Source organism: Cherax quadricarinatus, chromosome 42 (genome assembly GCF_038502225.1).
Source record: "Cherax quadricarinatus isolate ZL_2023a chromosome 42, ASM3850222v1, whole genome shotgun sequence".
NCBI classification, from domain to species: Eukaryota; Metazoa; Arthropoda; class Malacostraca; order Decapoda; family Parastacidae; genus Cherax; species Cherax quadricarinatus.
Window position 1 is genome coordinate 4,025,271 of NC_091333.1, and position 19,754 is coordinate 4,045,024.

The 19,754-nt window shown below is 38.8% G+C and overlaps 1 protein-coding gene across 1 annotated transcript in view; it reads right to left on the minus strand.

The window, feature by feature from the left end:
* Positions 1-17,272, minus strand: part of LOC128695600 (uncharacterized) — a 295,135-nt gene extending 277,863 nt beyond the window's left edge. The window contains exon 1 of the mRNA XM_070093224.1: positions 16,905-17,272. Within this exon, the coding sequence (XP_069949325.1) occupies positions 16,905-16,956 (52 nt within the window). The 5' untranslated portion in view covers positions 16,957-17,272. The remainder of the gene's footprint in view (positions 1-16,904) is intronic.
* Between the last annotated feature and the right edge of the window lie 2,482 nt (positions 17,273-19,754).

Sequence of the window (19,754 nt, forward strand, 5' to 3'; positions counted from 1 at the left end):
CCATAAATACCATACGAAAATACAGTGCAAAGTCACTGTTTTAAATCAAAAACATGGTCAAAGTTTTTTTTTTATTATGCACTGTGTGCTGCAGGATTTTTTTTATACTGCGCACACTGACCACATAGACCCATTCTTTCATATGTAGGCCTACCAGCTTTCTCTTGCTAGATTTGAGGGTGCTAGAATTTAGGTGTACTAGTACGTCAATAACCCTGGTGCATAAGCCGTACTAGTATGTCAGAAACCCTGAAAGGGTTAAAGCTACTGCAATGTATTTGCTTCAGTAATGATACTTCTGCTAAACTAGAGCTTTCATATATTTATGTTAAGCAGTTCTCCCCTAACATTTTCAGCACCTTAATTATATCATCTTTATTTACTTCTGTCTTCCATTTATATACTGTAATCAAATCATGTCCTCACAAAGAAGCCTAGGGTTCCATCCCAGAAGAAACAAGATATGTGGGTAAGTCTCCAAACACCTAGTGCCCAAGTTTCCTTAGCAGTAAATACAGTAGATAAGATTTTGTTCAGATTTTTAACCTGAAGGGTTAGCCACTCTGGATAACCCAGTAAAGTCTGTGTCATCAGGGACTGTCAATCAGGGTGTGAGCCTTCCCCTTCCCCCAACAGTTGATAAACAACTAGGCACATACTGCTAAGTGAACAGGGGCAACAGGTGTAAGGAAACATGTCCAACATTTCACCCATGCTGAGTCACATCCTAAAGAACATAAGAAAATGAGAATAGTGAAGTACAGCCTCTCCTCACTTAACGACAGAGTTCTGTTCCTAAGATCACATCATTAAACGAATTCGTCGCTAATGGTAGTGAGTTTGTGTCATCCATCTTTGATATTGTTTTAATGTCACCTTTGTACCATTTATAACATTTCTGGTATATTTTTAAATGTTTTTACAGTAGTGTACTGTACATTGAAATAAACAGAACAAAGGAAATCAGCTCTAATATACATTACAGTACTATTTAGGTATGAATACTGGTCAAAGAGCCCGTCGTAAGTCTGAGGCGTCAGTAAACAAGTACAGTGGACCCCCGGTTAACGATATTTTTTCACTCCAGAAGTATGTTCAGGTGCCAGTACTGACCGAATTTGTTCCCATAAGAAATATTGTGAAGTAGATTAGTCCATTTCAGACCCCCAAACATATACATACAAACGCACTTACATAAATACACTTACATAATTGGTCACATTCGGAGGTAATCGTTATGCGGGGGTCCACTGTACATTGATAAGTGAGGAGAGGCTGTACCGCAAGTCCAACTCATACCCAACAAGGTCTCCAAAATAGTAGGCATCCTCTCTAATCTACCCTTACCTCACCTATGGTATTTGTGCCTGAGCATCTAGTACACCTAATCACCTAAAACCATTAACCCTTTGACTGTCGCAACCCCCAATCCTGAGGTGTCTCCTGGTGTCGCAAAATTTCAAAAAAAAAAAAAAAAAAAAAAAAAATTCTTATGAAATGATAGAGAATCTTTTCCCGATTGTAATGGCACCAAAAAAACGAAATTTGATGGAAAACTGACGGAATTATGCTCTCGCGAAGTTAGCGACCTCGGCGATATTTACGAATCGGCGATTTCGCCCACTTTGAGCCCTATTTTCGGCTAATTCCATTGTTCCAGTCGACCAAACTCATAGCTATTTCTTTAGAACTCCATTTTTTCTATCGATTGAGTACAAGAAACTGCCCATTTACCGATTACAACTACCCAATAATGTGGTCAGAAATTTGCAATTTGGCCAATTTCACGAAAATTAAAAAATACGAGTTTCAAAATAAGGTCCAAAATGAACAATGCAGACATTCCTGGCTCTAAAATAACATTTTCTTTGTTCATCAGTCATGTCTCCAGGCCCCTCTGATATTACTCTTGCTTTCTATTTACTATTATTCTATTATTACAGTATTGCAGACTTCTGCAATACTGTAATAATTGTATAAATAACATCAACCCATTCATGACTGCATATTAGAATGGCTAGTTGGACATTTATTGGACAATGATATCATTTGTTTACTTTTGAACATTGGCAAAAATCAAACATTTTCCCTACTTTGAGCTCCATTTCCAGGTTCTTTTTATAGTAAAATCAATCAAAATCACCTCTACTTCTGTAATATGTTTTCCATTCTATCAAATGAGACCAAGAAAATGAGAATACAACCATAAATACTATACGAAAATAGACCACAAAGTCGGCATTTTAATTAAAAAAAATGGTCGGAGTTTTTTTTTTCACATTATGCACTGCATGCTCCAGGATTTTTTTATATGGTGCACACTGACCACACAGACCCATTCTCTCACATGTGCGCCTACCAGCTTTCTCCTGCTTGATTTGAAGCCGCTAGAATTTGAGTATATATACGTCAAACACGGTACCTCGTAAGACGTATATATACGGCTGCGACAGTCAAAGGCTTAATAATCCAACAAAAAGCCACCCATTCCAGTGACAAGACAACACACTCCTCACTCTTCAAAAGCTTGAACTTACATAATATACAAAACATGCACTCATCCTATCGTGCCTGCTGTGTGTGTGTGTGTATGTGTGTGTGTGTGTATATATATATATGTATATATATATATGTATATATATATATGTATATATATATATGTATATATATATATGTATATATATATATATATATGTATATATATATATGTATATATATATATATATATGTATATATATATATGTATATATATATATATGTATATATATATATATATGTATATATATATATATGTATATATATATATGTATATATATATGTATATATGTATATGTATATGTATATATATATATATATATATATATATATATTCAATTTCGGTGTAAACCCTTCTCTGAAACTCTTTCTTGACAGATGCAACAGAATACACAGGCAAAGCCCTCTTTGTCCCTATGTCCGACTCAAACTATGCACAAACTCAATGCGCATAAAAGGTTCTAAGATCTGGAATTCATTGTCTGAAGCACTGAAAGGTCACCTGTCTGCCAATCGATTCAGAGCTATTGTTAAAAGGCACCTCATCTCTCTAACATAACTGAAACAGCAATACGCTATGTCAAACAAAGTCAGCTCTGTCCCCATTATTTTCCAGTCTTTTTTTTAACTCCTGGTCCATGGCCGGGCTCAGAGAGTAGATAAACTCTCGAAATTCTTCAAAGGTATATCTTGTCATATTATATTTCTACAGTAATTAAGTAACTTCCTGTATCTTCACCATCTCTATTCAATCACTCCATAAAACTGAAGATCACTGAATCAGTTCGAAACACTAAACCATTTTTTGAAATTGTACCATTTGTTCATTAACTACCTTTCTTATTATACATATGATTATAGTTAACTACATAAGAAATCCTACTTAACCCTTTCAGGGTCCGTCCCGTAGATCTACGGCTTTATGGTGAGTGTCCAAACCGTAGATCTACGCCATGAGCTCAGCTCACTCTGATAAACTGTGAGTGGTACATTTGGGCCAAGATATGAGAGAATACATCTATGTGGTATGTGTGCACCACATAAAACAGATCCTGCAGCACACTGTGTATAATGAGAGAAAAAAACTGAAATCATGATTTTTCGATTAAAACAGCAACTTTGCAGTGTTTTTTCGTATGTTTTTTAAAGTTGTATTTGCGATTTCTTGGTCTCTTTTGATAGAATGGAAGACATATTACAGAAATAGAGATGATTTTGATTGGTTTTAGCACTGGAAATGGCTTGAAACTGAGCTCAAAGTAGCAGAAATGTTAAATTTTTGCCGATATTCAAGAGTAAACAAACGACCTCACACGTCTAATACACGCCAGCTGGTGGGTCTAATATACATTCACAAATATGGTGATGATATTTATACAATTATTACAGTATTGCATAACAGTAAATCTTCTATTTTTTGGTGTGAATAAAAATTCATTATGTGAATAAAAAATCAAAATGGAATTTATTTGTAAAGCCTCAAAACATAACTAATGAACAGAGGAAATGTTAGTTTAGTGCCAGGAATGCCTACATTGTTTATTCTGGACCCTATTTTGAAATTGGAATATTTTGAACTTTGTGTTAAATTGGCCAAATTAACAATTTCCGATCACTTTATTTTGTAGTTGAAACAGTTGACTTGGCGATTTCTTGTGCTCAATCGATAGAATGGAAGTAATACTAGTGAAATAGCTAAGAATTTGGTTGATTGGAATAATGTAATTGGCCTAAAATGGGAGTCAAAGTCGGCAAAATCGCCGATTCGTAAATATCGCTGACACATCAAAATTCGCGAGAGCATAATTTCGTCAATTTTCCACCAAATTTCGTACTTTTTGTTTTATTACCTTCACAAAAAGATTCTCTACGATTTCATAATAAAAAATAACAATTTTTTTTTTTTGAAAATTCTTGGACACTGGTGCGTGACTCCAGATTTGGGCCTTGGACCCTGAAAGGGTTAATAGTCTACCAATGTTTTATTATGCGTAAATTACGTTATTTTATACGACAAAGAAATATAAATTTGTATTTGTATGCCATTGTCAATTTAGCTTAGTAGTTAATTGATAATCTTGATTTCTACAAGTACATGATATAATTAATACAGACCTAGCTGACATCACTGGCATACCTTATAGAAAGCCTCTGATTATGCAGAACATTGTGAGCAACTTTAGGCTAATCTGTCCCCCAGGATGCAACCCCTCCAACATTCAGCTTACACCCAGGTATCTATTTGCTGCTAGGTGAACTGGGGCAGCAGGTGTAAGGAAACACATCCAGTGTTTCACTCATGCCGGGAATCAATCCTGGACCTTCAGTGCATGAGGCGAGGATGTTACCAATGATGTTTCGTACTCACACCCGACCATTCCTACTCATGGTATCTCAGCCTATTTCCAAAGCTACCTAATGCATTATCTTTAGTGACTGACACTGCTTGGCAGTCTGCTCCACTCTTCAACTCTGCTTTGAATAAGTTACATAAGCACCCTAATGGAAATAAACCTTAGTTTCATACTATTGGGTTATCCTGGATTAAATGTATATGTACTGTTGTTGTGTTTAACCCATAAACGGTCCAAGCAGATCTACGTTCACATGTGTAGTGCTACAAAAGTAGATCTACGTTTTTTTTTACATATTTTCAAATATAACAAAAAAAAAAAAAAAACGTAGATCAAAGTTTCTTTACACATTTTCAAATGTAAAAAAACAAAAAGATCATCTACTTTTTTTACATACTTTCAAATGTTGAAAAAACGTATATATACGTTTGGACCGTTTACGGGTTAAAACATTAGTGTGCCCTCAGAACCACTGTACAAATTTATATCGTCTGTAAAATATTTGTTGATTTTCCAGAATAAATTTTTTTTTTCTGTATTATTATTAACCAGTATGTATTTTCCTGTATCCTTCCTAAAACTATATTTATCAAACTTGAATACGTTGCTGCGAGTCTGACCTTGGTTGATATTTTCAGAACCTTATTTATAAACCCCCTCTCCCTCCCTTATTCTTGTTTTCCATTTTTACATTTTAATCATATCCCCCTAATTGTACACCTTTCCATTGGGTACAAAGTCAGTGCTTCCAGTCTATTCTTACAGAAAGGTTTCTGATACATGGAATCTGTCATCCTTCTTTATTCAAGCATATTTACAATGTTTTATAATGATAATGTTTCATTTCTTTGAGACTCACAATTGATGTAGATACATGGGTAGGTATGCGAGTAAAATACCAGGCACCTAAGAAGCCACTAGTTATGCAATGCATTTCAGGCAACTAATCATAAGACTTACATACTAAAGTACTCAACGTAGCCTATTATGCAGAACTTCTTGTGTAGTTAACTCCAATCATAATTAAAATAAGAAGGGTTGCTAATGAGAATATGATAAATTACAAAAGAATTACATATTATTTAAAACTGATTCAGTGTTCTTCAGTTTTATGGCATGATTAAGTGGAGATGGTGAAAATACCGCAAGTTACTTAAATTACAATACAGTACAAGACTATTTACAATACAAATCGAATGTTCATTTTATAGTACAGTGACCAGAACAGAGCTGAACAGGTTAAATGAGGTCTTGCAAAAATGTGCAATAATGCATGTAGAGTCGTAGTATAACCTTGGGATTTCTATAACTTATACCTCTTCATAAGAAACCAAGAAATGTTAGCTTTATTGCAAACAAGTGATAGCTCCCTCAGCTCACAGAGGGACCCCCTGGCACAGGTGGAAACATTGGGCATGTTACCTTACACCTGTTCTTTTAGCAGCAAGTAGGTACTGTGCTGTGGGTCACATCCAGGAGGAAAGGATTATAGAACCCTAATGGAAAAAGACACAGTCCTTGATGACAAACTGACTAATGGGCTATCCTGAGTTACTAACCCTGCTGCTTAATGATCCAAACAACATCTACTTCTAGATTTCTGTTAACCAGAACTCTTAAGTCTTTTGCATTTGTATAATTAAGACATTTTATTTAATATAAAAGTACATATTGTACGTAGTTATTATTCTCCAGAATCGGAACCTTTCAACTGTCCACATTAAACTACAATAAAAAATTAGTACAGTAAGTATAGTGCAAGCCTTCATGTACTGGCAAAGATTAGGCTTCGATTTGTTAAAAACTCACTTCACATGGCGAGGGTCTGAGTTCGATTCCCATCCAGGGTAGAAACATTGGGCGTGTTTCTTTACACCTGTTGTCTATGTTCACCCACCAGTAAATGGGTACCTGGGTGTTAGTCGACTGGTGTGGGTCGCATCCTGGGACACTGACCTAATTTGCCTGAATTGCTCAGCATAACAAGGGGCTTTCTATATAGTAGTACATCACTGATGTCAGCTAGGCCTGTATACCATGTACATGTACTTGTAGTAAATAAAGATACATATATAAAAAAAAAAAAAAAACACTGGACTTGTTCTTCCCTTCCTTGGACTCAACCTGAAGGCTTCCCATTTCCCAGGAGCTATTATGACCCAGACATAATTTGTGTTGCCCCCAATTAAAATAAGTCATCATGCCACAAAAAGATGAATATTTAATACTGGTATGTCTTGCTTCATTTCCATAATTATATTTCGTTGTTGATGCTTTACAATTCTATAAAAAAAAAGTGTATTAAAAAATTATCTACAGTTTGAGGTTAACCTAGACGAATGGTTAATAACCCAGGCTAACCCAAGAAAGCCAATGAGTGTGGATCATCTCCATTAAGGTCCTATGGTTTTTCTATCCAAAGATAAGACCCACAATAGTCGGCTATCGCAAAGGTATTTCTTTACTGATAGGTGAACAGGTACACCTGTTCACCTATCAGTAAAGATCTTGGAGTACACCTCGTGCACTCCAAGACCTTTACTAAACCCCCATGGGTTTAGAGCAGGTGGCTCCTGTCTGTCCCAACTACTGGACCACTATGACAAGGTCCTGGATGCTCAAGAAGACAAACAAAATGCAGATGCAGTATACACAGACTTTGCAAAAGCCTTTGACAAGTGTGACCATGGTGTAATAGCGCACAAAATGCGTGATGAAGGAATAACAGGAAAAGTTGGTAGGTGGATCTATAATTTCCTAAGAAATAGAACACAAAAAGTAGTAGTAAACACAATAAAGTCTGAGGCGGCTACAGTGAAAAGCTCTGATCCACAAGGCACAGTACTCGCTCCCATCCTGTTCCTCATCCTCATATCTGACATAGACAGGGATGTAAGCCACAGCACAGTGTCTTCCTTTGCAGATGACACCCGAATTGCATGACAAGTGTCCTCCATTGAAGACACCACAAGACTCCAGACAGACATAACCAAATCTTCAAATAGGCCGCAGAAAACCATATGAAGTTCAATGATGAGAAATTTCAATTATGTACTCCAATATGGAAAATGTGAGGAAACTAAAACTATGTTGGAGTACAAAACAAATTCCAACCACACAACAGAGCAAAAAACCTGGTAGTGATCATGTCAGAGGATCTCGCCTTCAAAGACCATAACATTGTATCAACTGCATCTTTTAGAAAAATGACAGGATGGATAATGATAACCTTCAAAACTAGGGATGCCAAGCCCATGATGACACACTTCAGTTCTATCTAGGCTGGAATATTGCTGCACACTAACAGCACCTTTCAAGGCAGGTGAAACTGCTGACCTAGAAAGTGTACAGAGGACCTTCACGGCCCACATAAATGTGATAAAACCTCAATTACTGGGAATGCTTGAAGTTCATCAACCTGTACTCCCTAGAACGCATGGGAGAGATACATGATTGTATACACTTGGAAAATCCTAGAGGGATTAGTACCAAACTTGCACATGAAAATCACTCCCAATAAAAGCAAAAGACTCGGCAGACAATGCAACATCCCCCCAATGAAAAGCAGGGGTGCCACTAGATAAGAGACAACACAATAAGTGTCAGGAGGGGGGGGGGGCAAGACTGTTCAACTGCCTCCCAACATACATAAGGTAGATTAACAATAGACCCCTGGCTATCTTCAAGAGGGCACTGGACAGGCACCTAAAGTCAGTACCTGACCAGGTTGGCTGTGGTTCGTACGTTGGGTTGCATGCGCACCAACAGTAACAGCCTGGTTGATCAGGCCCTGATCCACAATCAAGCCTGGTCACAGACTGGGCTGTGGGGGCGTTGACCCCCGAAACCCTTTCCAGGTATACTCCAGATAAAGCCAGTAGGTTACAAAGGGAAGTGAACACAATTTTGTACTGTGTACCTACAATACATGTACATGGCAAGACCTCAAACACAGTGATAAAGGACTGGAATGGGTTATCTGATAATGTTAGTCTTAGTATGAAGTAATTTAAGAGTGTAGTCAAAGAATATTTAATGAATGAATCTACAGAAAGGAAGTTATGTGATTTCTTGTAGTACTGGTTAAATGTCCATCACTGCTTTAGAGTTATCCTAGGTAATTTACACATTACTATGTATGGTAATTGTACTTATGTGTATCTGTACCTAAATAAACTTACTGACTTATCTGATATTTTCTTTTTTCTGTATAATTAACATCTATATATGCCTATATATATTAACTGGGACCTCAATGAAAATAAGTCACTGACTTGATGGGTTATTTAAGGCTAAATAAACATAAGATACTATGTATCCATAACATGTGTGCCCTCAAGACCATTGTAAAAAAATTATGTATGCAATGTAGACTACCTAAAGCCTGAATAAAAACTTACTTACCTTGACATGCTCAGGAAACCCATTCCATTCCTCTATTGCTGTGCAACAGAATGCTTTTGAAGACTGACCCATTATTGTGGTTAGCTACAAAATTACAGCCACTGATCCTGATATCATATTATCTTTGATATTTAACTTTTCCAAAATTTGTAGTACTTTTTTTTGGCAGGAATGGTCATAGTGGAGGCATTTATTTACTCCATAGCATGAAAGGCAGTCAACAAGGAAGTCTGACCTTAGGCCAGGCTGCAAGAATAGAACCCAGATTACCTAGCAAAGTTAAATGTTGTTTAACTTTGCTAGGTAATCCTAGGTTAAATTTAATACAAGTTACCATATAAAACCATTGTAAAAGTTTCAAATTAGGTATGAGGCTTAAATGAAAACTTACTTAGCATTAGCCCCCCACTTCCACAGCCACAAGCATACTCTCATCAATAATAGTAAGTAATTTTATTTTGGCACAGGTAAACATAAGTACAATTATCGTACATAGTGTAAATTACCTAGGATACCCCAAAAAAAGTCAGACAAAGGGACTTATTTCCACTTGGGTCCTTGTACACACTTTAATAGCAGAAGATTGCTGCTAAATTTGATAGTTCCTGTTAAGATAACAGGTAAGGTAGCTATTGTTATCAAAACCATATTCTGTCAAAATTAAGGGAAAGTGCTGAACCCACATATGTACTAAACACTATTATACAGTGCTTTGGGAATGGACGGCAAATACGTCGAATTCAAGGGAAGGGTAAGTAGGTTTATTCCAGTACAGGTACACCCAAACAGGGTTACATAAATTATCATGGTAAGACACATATGCAACAGTTAGGTATCTTTATTTCGAAACGTTTCGCCTACACAGTAGGCTTCTTCAGTCGAGTACAGAAAAGTTGATAGAAGCAGAAGAGACTTGAAGACGATGTAATCAGTCCATCACCCTTAAAGTTTTGAGGTGGTCAGTCCCTCAGTCTGGAGAAGAGCATTGTCCCATAGTCTGAAACAATATTGTTTCAGACTATGGGATGGACTGATTACATCGTCTTCAAGTCTCTTCTGCTTCTATCAACTTTTCTGTACTCGACTGAAGAAGCCTACTGTGTAGGCGAAACGTTTCGAAATAAAGGTACCTAACTGTTGCATATGTGTCTTACCTAACAACCTGTCGGTATTTTATACCATTTTAATGTTCATAAATTATCATACATAGCAGCATATGTGTAGATTACCTAGGATAGCCCAAACAAGTCAGTGACTTCCACTTCTTTGAATCAAAGAACCTTCACCGGCATCAAGGCCTTCCCCTTCCTCATTAAAGGAACAAAGTAATTCTAGTTCAGGCACTTGTGCAACATCTGGTTATCTTTATAAGAACATAAGAACATAACGAAGGAACACTGCAGAAGGCCTACTGGCCCATGCGAGGCAGGTCCAAGTCTCCTACCGGCTTAAGCCAATGCACCCAACCTAGTCAGGTCAGGTCACATTGACTTAAGGGAGGAACACGGCAACCGACCTGGTAGCACAAGCTATCAGGTCTAACTCACACCCACCCACATCTACTCATGTATTTATCCAACCTGTTTTTAAAGCTACACAACGTTCTGGCCTCTATAACGGTACTTGGGAGTTTGTTCCACTCATCCACAACTCTATTACCAAACCAGTACTTTCCTATATCCTTCCTGAATCTGAATTTTTCCAACTTAAAACCATTGCTGCGAGTCCTGTCTAGGCTACATATTTTCAGCACACTATTTACATCCCCTTTATTTATTCCTGTCTTCCATTTGATAAATTAGACACATGTGCAACTCTTGGGTATCTTTATTGAGGAAACGTTTCGCCACACAGTGGCTTCATCAGTCCATACAAAGGAGAATCTTGAAGAACAGGAGGAGAATGAGGTAATCAGTCCCTCTATTCAAGATTGATGGACTGACCACATCGACTCAAGGTTGAGGGACTGATTACCTCATTCTCCTCCTGTTCTTCAAGATTCTCCTTTGTATGGACTGATGAAGCCACTGTGTGGCGAAACGTTTCCTCAATAAAGATACCCAAGAGTTGCACATGTGTCTAATTTATCAACATGTCGGTTCTCTGAACCATTCATCTGTCTTCCATTTATACACCTCAATCATATCCCCCCTAATTCTACGTCTTTCTAGAGAGTGCAGTTTCAGGGCCCTTAGTCTATCCTCATAGGGAAGGTTTCTGATACATGGGATCAACTTTGTCATCCTCCTTTGTACATTTTCCAGAGAATTTATATCCATTCTGTAATACGGTGACCAAAACTGTGCAGCATAATCTAAATGAGGCCTAACCAAGGATGTATAGAGTTGAAGAACAACCTGAGGATGTGAGATAAACCTGCCATGCTTGGGCCAGTAAGCTTGCAGCAGTGCTTCTTCCTTCTTAAGTGGGTATGACTTGGGCCTGCCTAGCATGAGTTAGTAGGTCTGCTGCAGTGCTCCTTCTTTAGTAAAAAAAAAAAAAAAAAAAAAAACTCTGCACCAGGCTAGCAGGCCCTTGTCAAGCCCAAAGCCACTAAAAACATGTTCGCCCAACCCATTATCAATGTTACCCAAGGAATAAGCCTTGATAACCCCATTAACTCAGTAAAAGTCCCACTTTAATGTTCTTAGTAGGTTAAAATATAACCACAAGTTGAAGATTAAGACATATGTGCAACAGTTGGGTATTTTTACTAGTGGCAAAAGCTCTAGCTTCTCACAGTGAGGGTCCGGGTTCGATTCCCGGCAATAGTAGAAATACTGGGCGCATGTTTCCTTACACCGGTTGTCTATGTTCACCCATCAGTAAAGTGGGTACCTGGGTGTTAGTCTACTGGTGCGAGTCCCCTCAAGGAAGGTTCCTTGATGTTGGTAAGGGGCTCTTGATTTAGGGAATTGGATCTGTGCTCCAGTTCTCCGAATTAAGCCTGAATGCCTTCCGCATCCCCCCCTAGGCGCTGTATAATCCTCCGGGTTTAGCACTTCCCCTTGATTATAATAATAATAATAATAATAATACTGGTGCGAGTCGCATCCTGGAACAAAACTGACCTAAACTGCCCGAAATGTTCTGTATAACAAGGAATGCCTGTGTACAACATCGCAATTCACACAACCATTTAATTAACTACAGAAACTCAAGACTTATCGCCACAGAAGACAACACTCAATACCGAAGAACCCTGGAATCATCACTTATCTCTATAACCAACAATTTCAACCAGAACAACGGCTTCTATAACATAGCTGAACCACTCGCCAAGAAACTTCTTCATCGCTATCCCACATAAGAACATAGAACACTGCAGAAGGTCTACTCACAACTTGTCCAATACCCCTGCCAAGCTACCCAAGACTCTATAACCCCACCCGGTAGATCATCAGTTAGTTTAATATGTTTATTATGCACCCCATACCCATCCTGTGGGCGGTAGTCAAAAGATTACAGAGGTACATAATTAGTCCAGGGACTGGACGCCAAAGTTTTGATAGCTGAGCAAGTTACAGAGGTAATGAACTCACAATTTACAAAGGTAATGAACTCACAATTTACAAAGGTAATGAATTCACAATTTACAAAGGTAATGAACTCCAGGTAGGTCATCAGATGCAGCATTCTCCACCTGACCTCAACATTCTGAACATGACTATAAATACTCCCGTACCTTCCACCCCAGGTGTTTACCTGGAGTTTACCTGGAGAGAGTTCCGGGGGTCAACGCCCCCGCGGCCCGGTCTGAGACCAGGCCTCCTGGTGGATCAGAGCCTGATCAACCAGGCTGTTGCTGCTGGCTGCACGCAAACCAACATACGAGCCACAGCCCGGCTGATCCGGAACTGACTTTAGGTGCTTGTCCAGTGCCAGCTTGAAGACTGCCAGGGGTCTGTTGGTAATCCCCCTTATGTGTGCTGGGAGGCAGTTGAACAGTCTCGGGCCCCTGACACTTATTGTATGGTCTCTTAACGTGCTAGTGACACCCCTGCTTTTCATTGGGGGGATGGTGCATCGTCTGCCAAGTCTTTTGCTTTCGTAATGAGTGATTTTCGTGTGCAAGTTCGGTACTAGTCCCTCTAGGATTTTCCAGGTGTATATAATCATGTATCTCTCCCTCCTGCGTTCCAGGGAATACAGGTTTAGGAACCTCAAGCGTGTGTGTGATGAATGGTTTGAAAAACCGACAAGTTGAAGATTGAGACACTTATGCAGCATATGGGAATCTTTATTCAGGAAACGTTTCGCCACACAGTGGCTTCATCAGTCCAATACAAAGAGGAAGGCGTAAGGAGAGGAGGAGCATGAGGTAATCAGTCCCTCAACCTGGAGTCGATGTGTTCAGTCCATCAATCTTGTAGAATGTACAGCATAGGGCCGTATTGGACTGATGAAGCCACTGTATGGCGAAACGTTTCATGAATAAAGATTCCCATATGCTGCATAAGTGTCTCAATCTTCAACTTGTCGGTTTTTCAAACCATTCATCACAACTGTCAGCCACTGCAGCATCATGGGATCTTGTTACAAAGAATTCTTCAACACTTGTTCAACCTTTGGACGAAGACCTACTTCGACTAGTGGATGGTACCACTATGACCCCGCCTCCGCCTGCTTCACCTCACCTCACTACAGTATATAAGCCACGTCTACGGCCCTATACTGTACATTCTACAAGATTGATGGACTGAACACATCGACTCCAGGTTGAGGGACTGATTACCTCATGCTCCTCCTCTCCTTACGCCTTCCTCTTTGTATTGGACTGATGAAGCCACTGTGTGGCGAAACGTTTCCTGAATAAAGATTCCCATATGCTGCATAAGTGTCTCAATCTTCAGATCTGTGTGTGACTTGAAAAAGCCCACTGTGTGGGTGAAACGGTCAATAAAGGATCACATTATACTGCATATGTGTTTATATTTCCATAGTAGTATGTCATTGATGTCAATTAGGCCTGTATACCTTGTACATGTACTTAAGAAGAAGAAGAAATAGACATTATTATTATTATTGTAAAACGTTTAGCCTACACTGTAGGCTTCTTCAGTCAAGTGTAAGCGAAATGTTTCATCAACAGCGTAAGCGAAACGTTTCATCAATAAAAATAACCCAAAGATAAATCAAAGAGAATGACTTATTTCCAAAGGGGCCCTTACATTGTGAAGAACATGCAATTGTGAAAGGCAGCTCTAAACCGCAAAATATTTTGCACAGTATCAATGTTGTCATTTTTACGCTTAACCATAATTGATTCAAACCGGGCCAATTTTAAGGCTTTCAAATTATATATATATATATATATATATATATATATATATATATATATATATATATATATATATATATATATATATATATATATATATATATATATATATATATATATATATATATATATATATATATATATATATATATATATATATATATATATATATATATATATATATATATATATATATATATATATATATATATATATATATATATATATATATATATATATATATATATATATATATATATATATATATATATATATATGAAATATAAAATCTGTATATTTTAATGCAAACCAACATGGGCAAAAATTTACCAATTTCTCAATTATTAAGGACTACAGAATGAAAAAAAAAAAAAAACATAAAGTATGGAATCACCCTTCGGAGAACCATTCGTATTTTTCACTACAATGAGCCTTCTTTAGTAATGGTTTGTTATTTTTTATTTTCTCATAAAACTAGCTGCAACTTAAATCAGTGTTTATTTTGCTTATATTAGCTCTTTTGCTGTAAATTCAGTAATTCTACCTCTTTTTCGAGACCATAGATTGCTCATCTGCGAGAATAGCCTTTCAACAGCAGAAAGTGGTTTTGAAAACCGGCAAGTTCTTCAACTTGTCGGTTTTCAAAACCATTCATCACACAAAAGACACTCCATGACACGGTTGAGGTTTGGTAGAGAAATATTCTGGTCGTTAAAATGATTCAAGAGTTGAACCCATTTTTCTTCACAATTTATATTAGTTATTTCCCAAATGTTACAGTTCAAAGAACAAAATGTCTTGCCAAACACTACTACATTAAATAGTTCATCTACGTTTATTACGGTACTGCCAAACATTTCATTAATTTTTAAGAACATAAGAAAAAATTAACACTGCTGCAGGCCTACTGGCCCATGCAATGCAGGTCCAAGTCTTACCGGCTTAATTGAACATTACCGGCTTAAGCCAATGTCTTAACCTAGTTAGGTCAGGTCACATTTCCATTTCGGGTCATGTAATATTACTGTTTATCCAGATAACGTATTCTTTTTCACCAAACTATTTTTCCACAGGTCAAATGACTCATTTTTAATAGTATCAGGCAGAGTCACTGATGTTGGCGAGTTATCCAGGCGGCAGGTTCGGTGACTTACAAAAATAATGTATAACCTTAACTTATCTAACATAATTTAGGTTTGGGTACTGCTTGCCATGTTTTGCTAAAATTATGCTGTTTACGGGAGAACTTTTTGCCACTGGAAAAATATCGGGTACTAATGAGTGATGGATGATTTAGTAACGTCTGTCGGATCACTGGCATTCATTTGTAATTATTCATAGAACTAGTAAGATCACTTTTGGGGAACCTGTGATGCTTCCACGAATTAAATAACAATTTTTATCCACTGTATGTGCTACCTCAACTTTTGTTTCAGAGGGATGACGAACATAATGAAAAAAAATCACACTTGCTTTTTCGGGTTATCCTAGGTTAAGTCTACAAAATATACCAACAATGTATGCCTTTAACGATTGTATTTATTATAACCACTGTCTTAACTATAAAATTCTGTAAAACCATATGCTAGGATGTCAGACAAACTCACACTTTTCAAATCAATGAAGTCTGCGAGTTACCCAAACCGCAGGTTTTGTGACTAGTTAAAATATACTACGAGTTATCCAACATAATTTGGGTCTAGGTTTCGGTTATGTCAGGATAGTGACTATTGACTGTTTGGTAAATTTATATATAGAGCTCTTCGCCAGTAATAAAATGCAAGACTTTCCCCTGACATCAACTTGAGAATATCAGTGAGGCAACTCGTCATTCTATGCTTGGTGTGCCTTTATGTGGTTGGAGGGCTCTTGATCCAAGGTATTGCAGTTACTTCTCCTCTTCCTTGGATCAAACCCGATTATCTCTCCCTAAGCGCTGTATGGCTTCCTATGGATTTATTTTTTTCCTATGAATAATAAGTATGTAGTGAACCAGATCAAAATAATTATATTCATCTGCATTAAGCACATTATTGACATACGTTAGTTATAAGTTATTTAGATTTAACCTGGGATAATTCATCGAGACTAAATGATATTTTATATTCCCATTGCATGCAAAGACAGCCTGTGCTTGCAATATATTTTGCAAGTGCTAAGTTTCAGGAATCAGACCTTGGAGACGAATGCCCTGACAAAAGTGTAACCTTATTAAAAAACATTGGTAAACATAAGAAATATATAAATTTTATGGGGTGAGATCAGAGCTGACAAATCTGAAAGATCAAGCAAAAGTTAGGTAACATACGTGATGCAGAGGCTGGACTTACCCATGAAGAGTGTGGCCCAGCATGCCAGAAGTATGATGTAGGGGCAAGCCATGGTGTGTGCCACTAGTCATGGCCTCATGAGCGCCACACCCGACCAGGGAAGCACAACTGCCTTGGACCCTCCTGCTGCTGCTTGCTCCCCCACCATCACAAGCACGACATTGCTCTTATCACTATGCACCTCGCAAACACAACTTAGCCTACAGTTATTTCTCACTAGCTTAACATGGGTTTAGCGGCCGTCTTGTGCAATTAAATTGCTGCAGCCGATACTTGGTATGTAGTAATAAAGAGAGTTGACATGACTAAGCGTAATGACTCTAGGGGAAGAGCATGGCAGCCAGACTAAGCTGTGGGTGTCTTGTCAGGCCGAGGTGCCGCTGCTTCCACCCCCCCACCAGCCACACTCACATACACATATACACATTATATTAACCTTCCTTCTCTATATGTGCATCCATCCTGCTACCTGATCCATCACCACCTGTGAGATGCTTTAGGCTTTCACTTAGTACCAGAGAGCTTTCCCAGAGTGCTAGAGTGAGATAGAGGGTTGTGTAGTAGTTACGTATGTGGAGATTGTAGGCATCTGATGGTGTATTGGGCGAGTCCACGCGCCAGACAGGGAAGGCCGCCACCGTTGCCGCCGCCGCCGCCACCACCGACGTTGCCGCCGCCGCCTCCGCCGTCGTCGTCGTCGTCGTCGTCGTCGTCGCCGTTGTCGTCGTCGTCACCGTCGTCGTCGTAGTCTCCGTCGTCGCCGTTGTCGTCGTCGTAATCTCCGTCGTCGTCGTTGTCGTCGTCGTCGTCGCCTTTGTCGTCGTCGTCACCGTCGTCGTCGCAGTCTCCGTCGTCGCCGTTGTCGTCTCCGTTGTCGTCGTCGTCGTCGTCGTCGTCGTCGTCGTCGTCGTCGTCGTCGCCGCCGTCGTCAGCTGCCCACATCCCTCGCAGCTAAATATTTCCATCACTGTACTCACATCTTTAATAATAATATCTTTATTTCTACAAGTACATGAACAAGGTACAATATAATTTTTTTTTTTTTTGACGTGTTCAAAAAATTATATAATCAGATCAGTAGACAAAGTAATCATGCTCTCTGAAACACTTGCTTTATAATATTTTGCAAGTGTATTGCTTGCAGTATCACCTTATGAATCATAATTATTTATTTCTAAAGAACGCGATATAGCAAGCTAGGAGGATTAATTTAGTCATTATATTGGCTGAAAAAAATCTTGAAATCCACACCATTCCTAATATTTTTTTTTTTTTATTATCACACCGGCCGATTCCCACCAAGGCAGGGTGGCCCGAAAAAGAAAAACTTTCACCATCATTCACTCCATCACTGTCTTGCCAGAAGGGTGCTTTACACTACAGTTTTTAAACTGCAACATTAACACCCCTCCTTCAGAGTGCAGGCACTGTACTTCCCATCTCCAGGACTCAAGTCCGGCCTGCCGGTTTCCCTGAATCCCTTCATAAATGTTACTTTGCTCACACTCCAACAGCACGTCAAGTATTAAAAACCATTTGTCTCCATTCACTCCTATCAAACACGCTCACGCATGCCTGCTGGAAGTCCAAGCCCCTCGCACACAAAACCTCCTTTACCCCCTCCCTCCAACCCTTCCTAGGCCGACCCCTACCCCGCCTTCCTTCCACTACAGACTGATACACTCTTGAAGTCATTCTGTTTCGCTCCATTCTCTCTACATGTCCGAACCACCTCAACAACCCTTCCTCAGCCCTCTGGACAACAGTTTTGGTAATCCCGCACCTCCTCCTAACTTCCAAACTACGAATTCTCTGCATTATATTCACACCACACATTGCTCTCAGACATGACATCTCCACTGCCTCCAGCCTTCTCCTCGCTGCAACATTCATCACCCATGCTTCACACCCATATAAGAGCGTTGGTAAAACTATACTCTCATACATTCCCCTCTTTGCCTCCAAGGACAAAGTTCTTTGTCTCCACAGACTCCTAAGTGCACCACTCACCCTTTTCCCCTCATCAATTCTATGATTCACCTCATCTTTCATAGACCCATCCGCTGCACGTCCACTCCCAAATATCTGAATACATTCACCTCCTCCATACTCTCTCCCTCCAATCTGATATCCAAACTTTCATCACCTAATCTTTTTGTTATCCTCATAACCTTACTCTTTCCTGTATTCACTTTCAATTTTCTTCTTTTGCACACCCTACCAAATTCATCCACCAATCTCTGCAACTTCTCTTCAGAATCTCCCAAGAGCACAGTGTCATCAGCAAAGAGCAACTGTGACAACTCCCACTTTATGTGTGATTCTTTATCTTTTAACTCCACGCCTCTTGCCAAGACCCTCGCATTTACTTCTCTTACAACCCCATCTATAAATATATTAAACAACCACGGTGACATCACACATCCTTGTCTAAGGCCTACTTTTACTGGGAAATAATTTCCCTCTTTCCTATATACTCTAACTTGAGCCTCACTATCCTCGTAAAAACTCTTCACTGCTTTCAGTAACCTACCTCCTACACCATACACCTGCAACATCTGCCACATTGCCCCCCTATCCACCCTGTCATACGCCTTTTCCAAATCCATAAATGCCACAAAGACCTCTTTAGCCTTATCTAAATACTGTTCACTTATATGTTTCACTGCAAACACCTGGTCCTAAAGCCTCCTTGTTCATCTGCTATCCTATTCTCCGTCTTACTCTTAATTCTTTCAATAATAACTCTACCATACACTTTGCCAGGTATACTTAACAGACTTATCCCCCTATATTTTTTGCACTCTCTTTTATCCCCTTTGCCTTTATACAAAGGAACTATGCATGCTC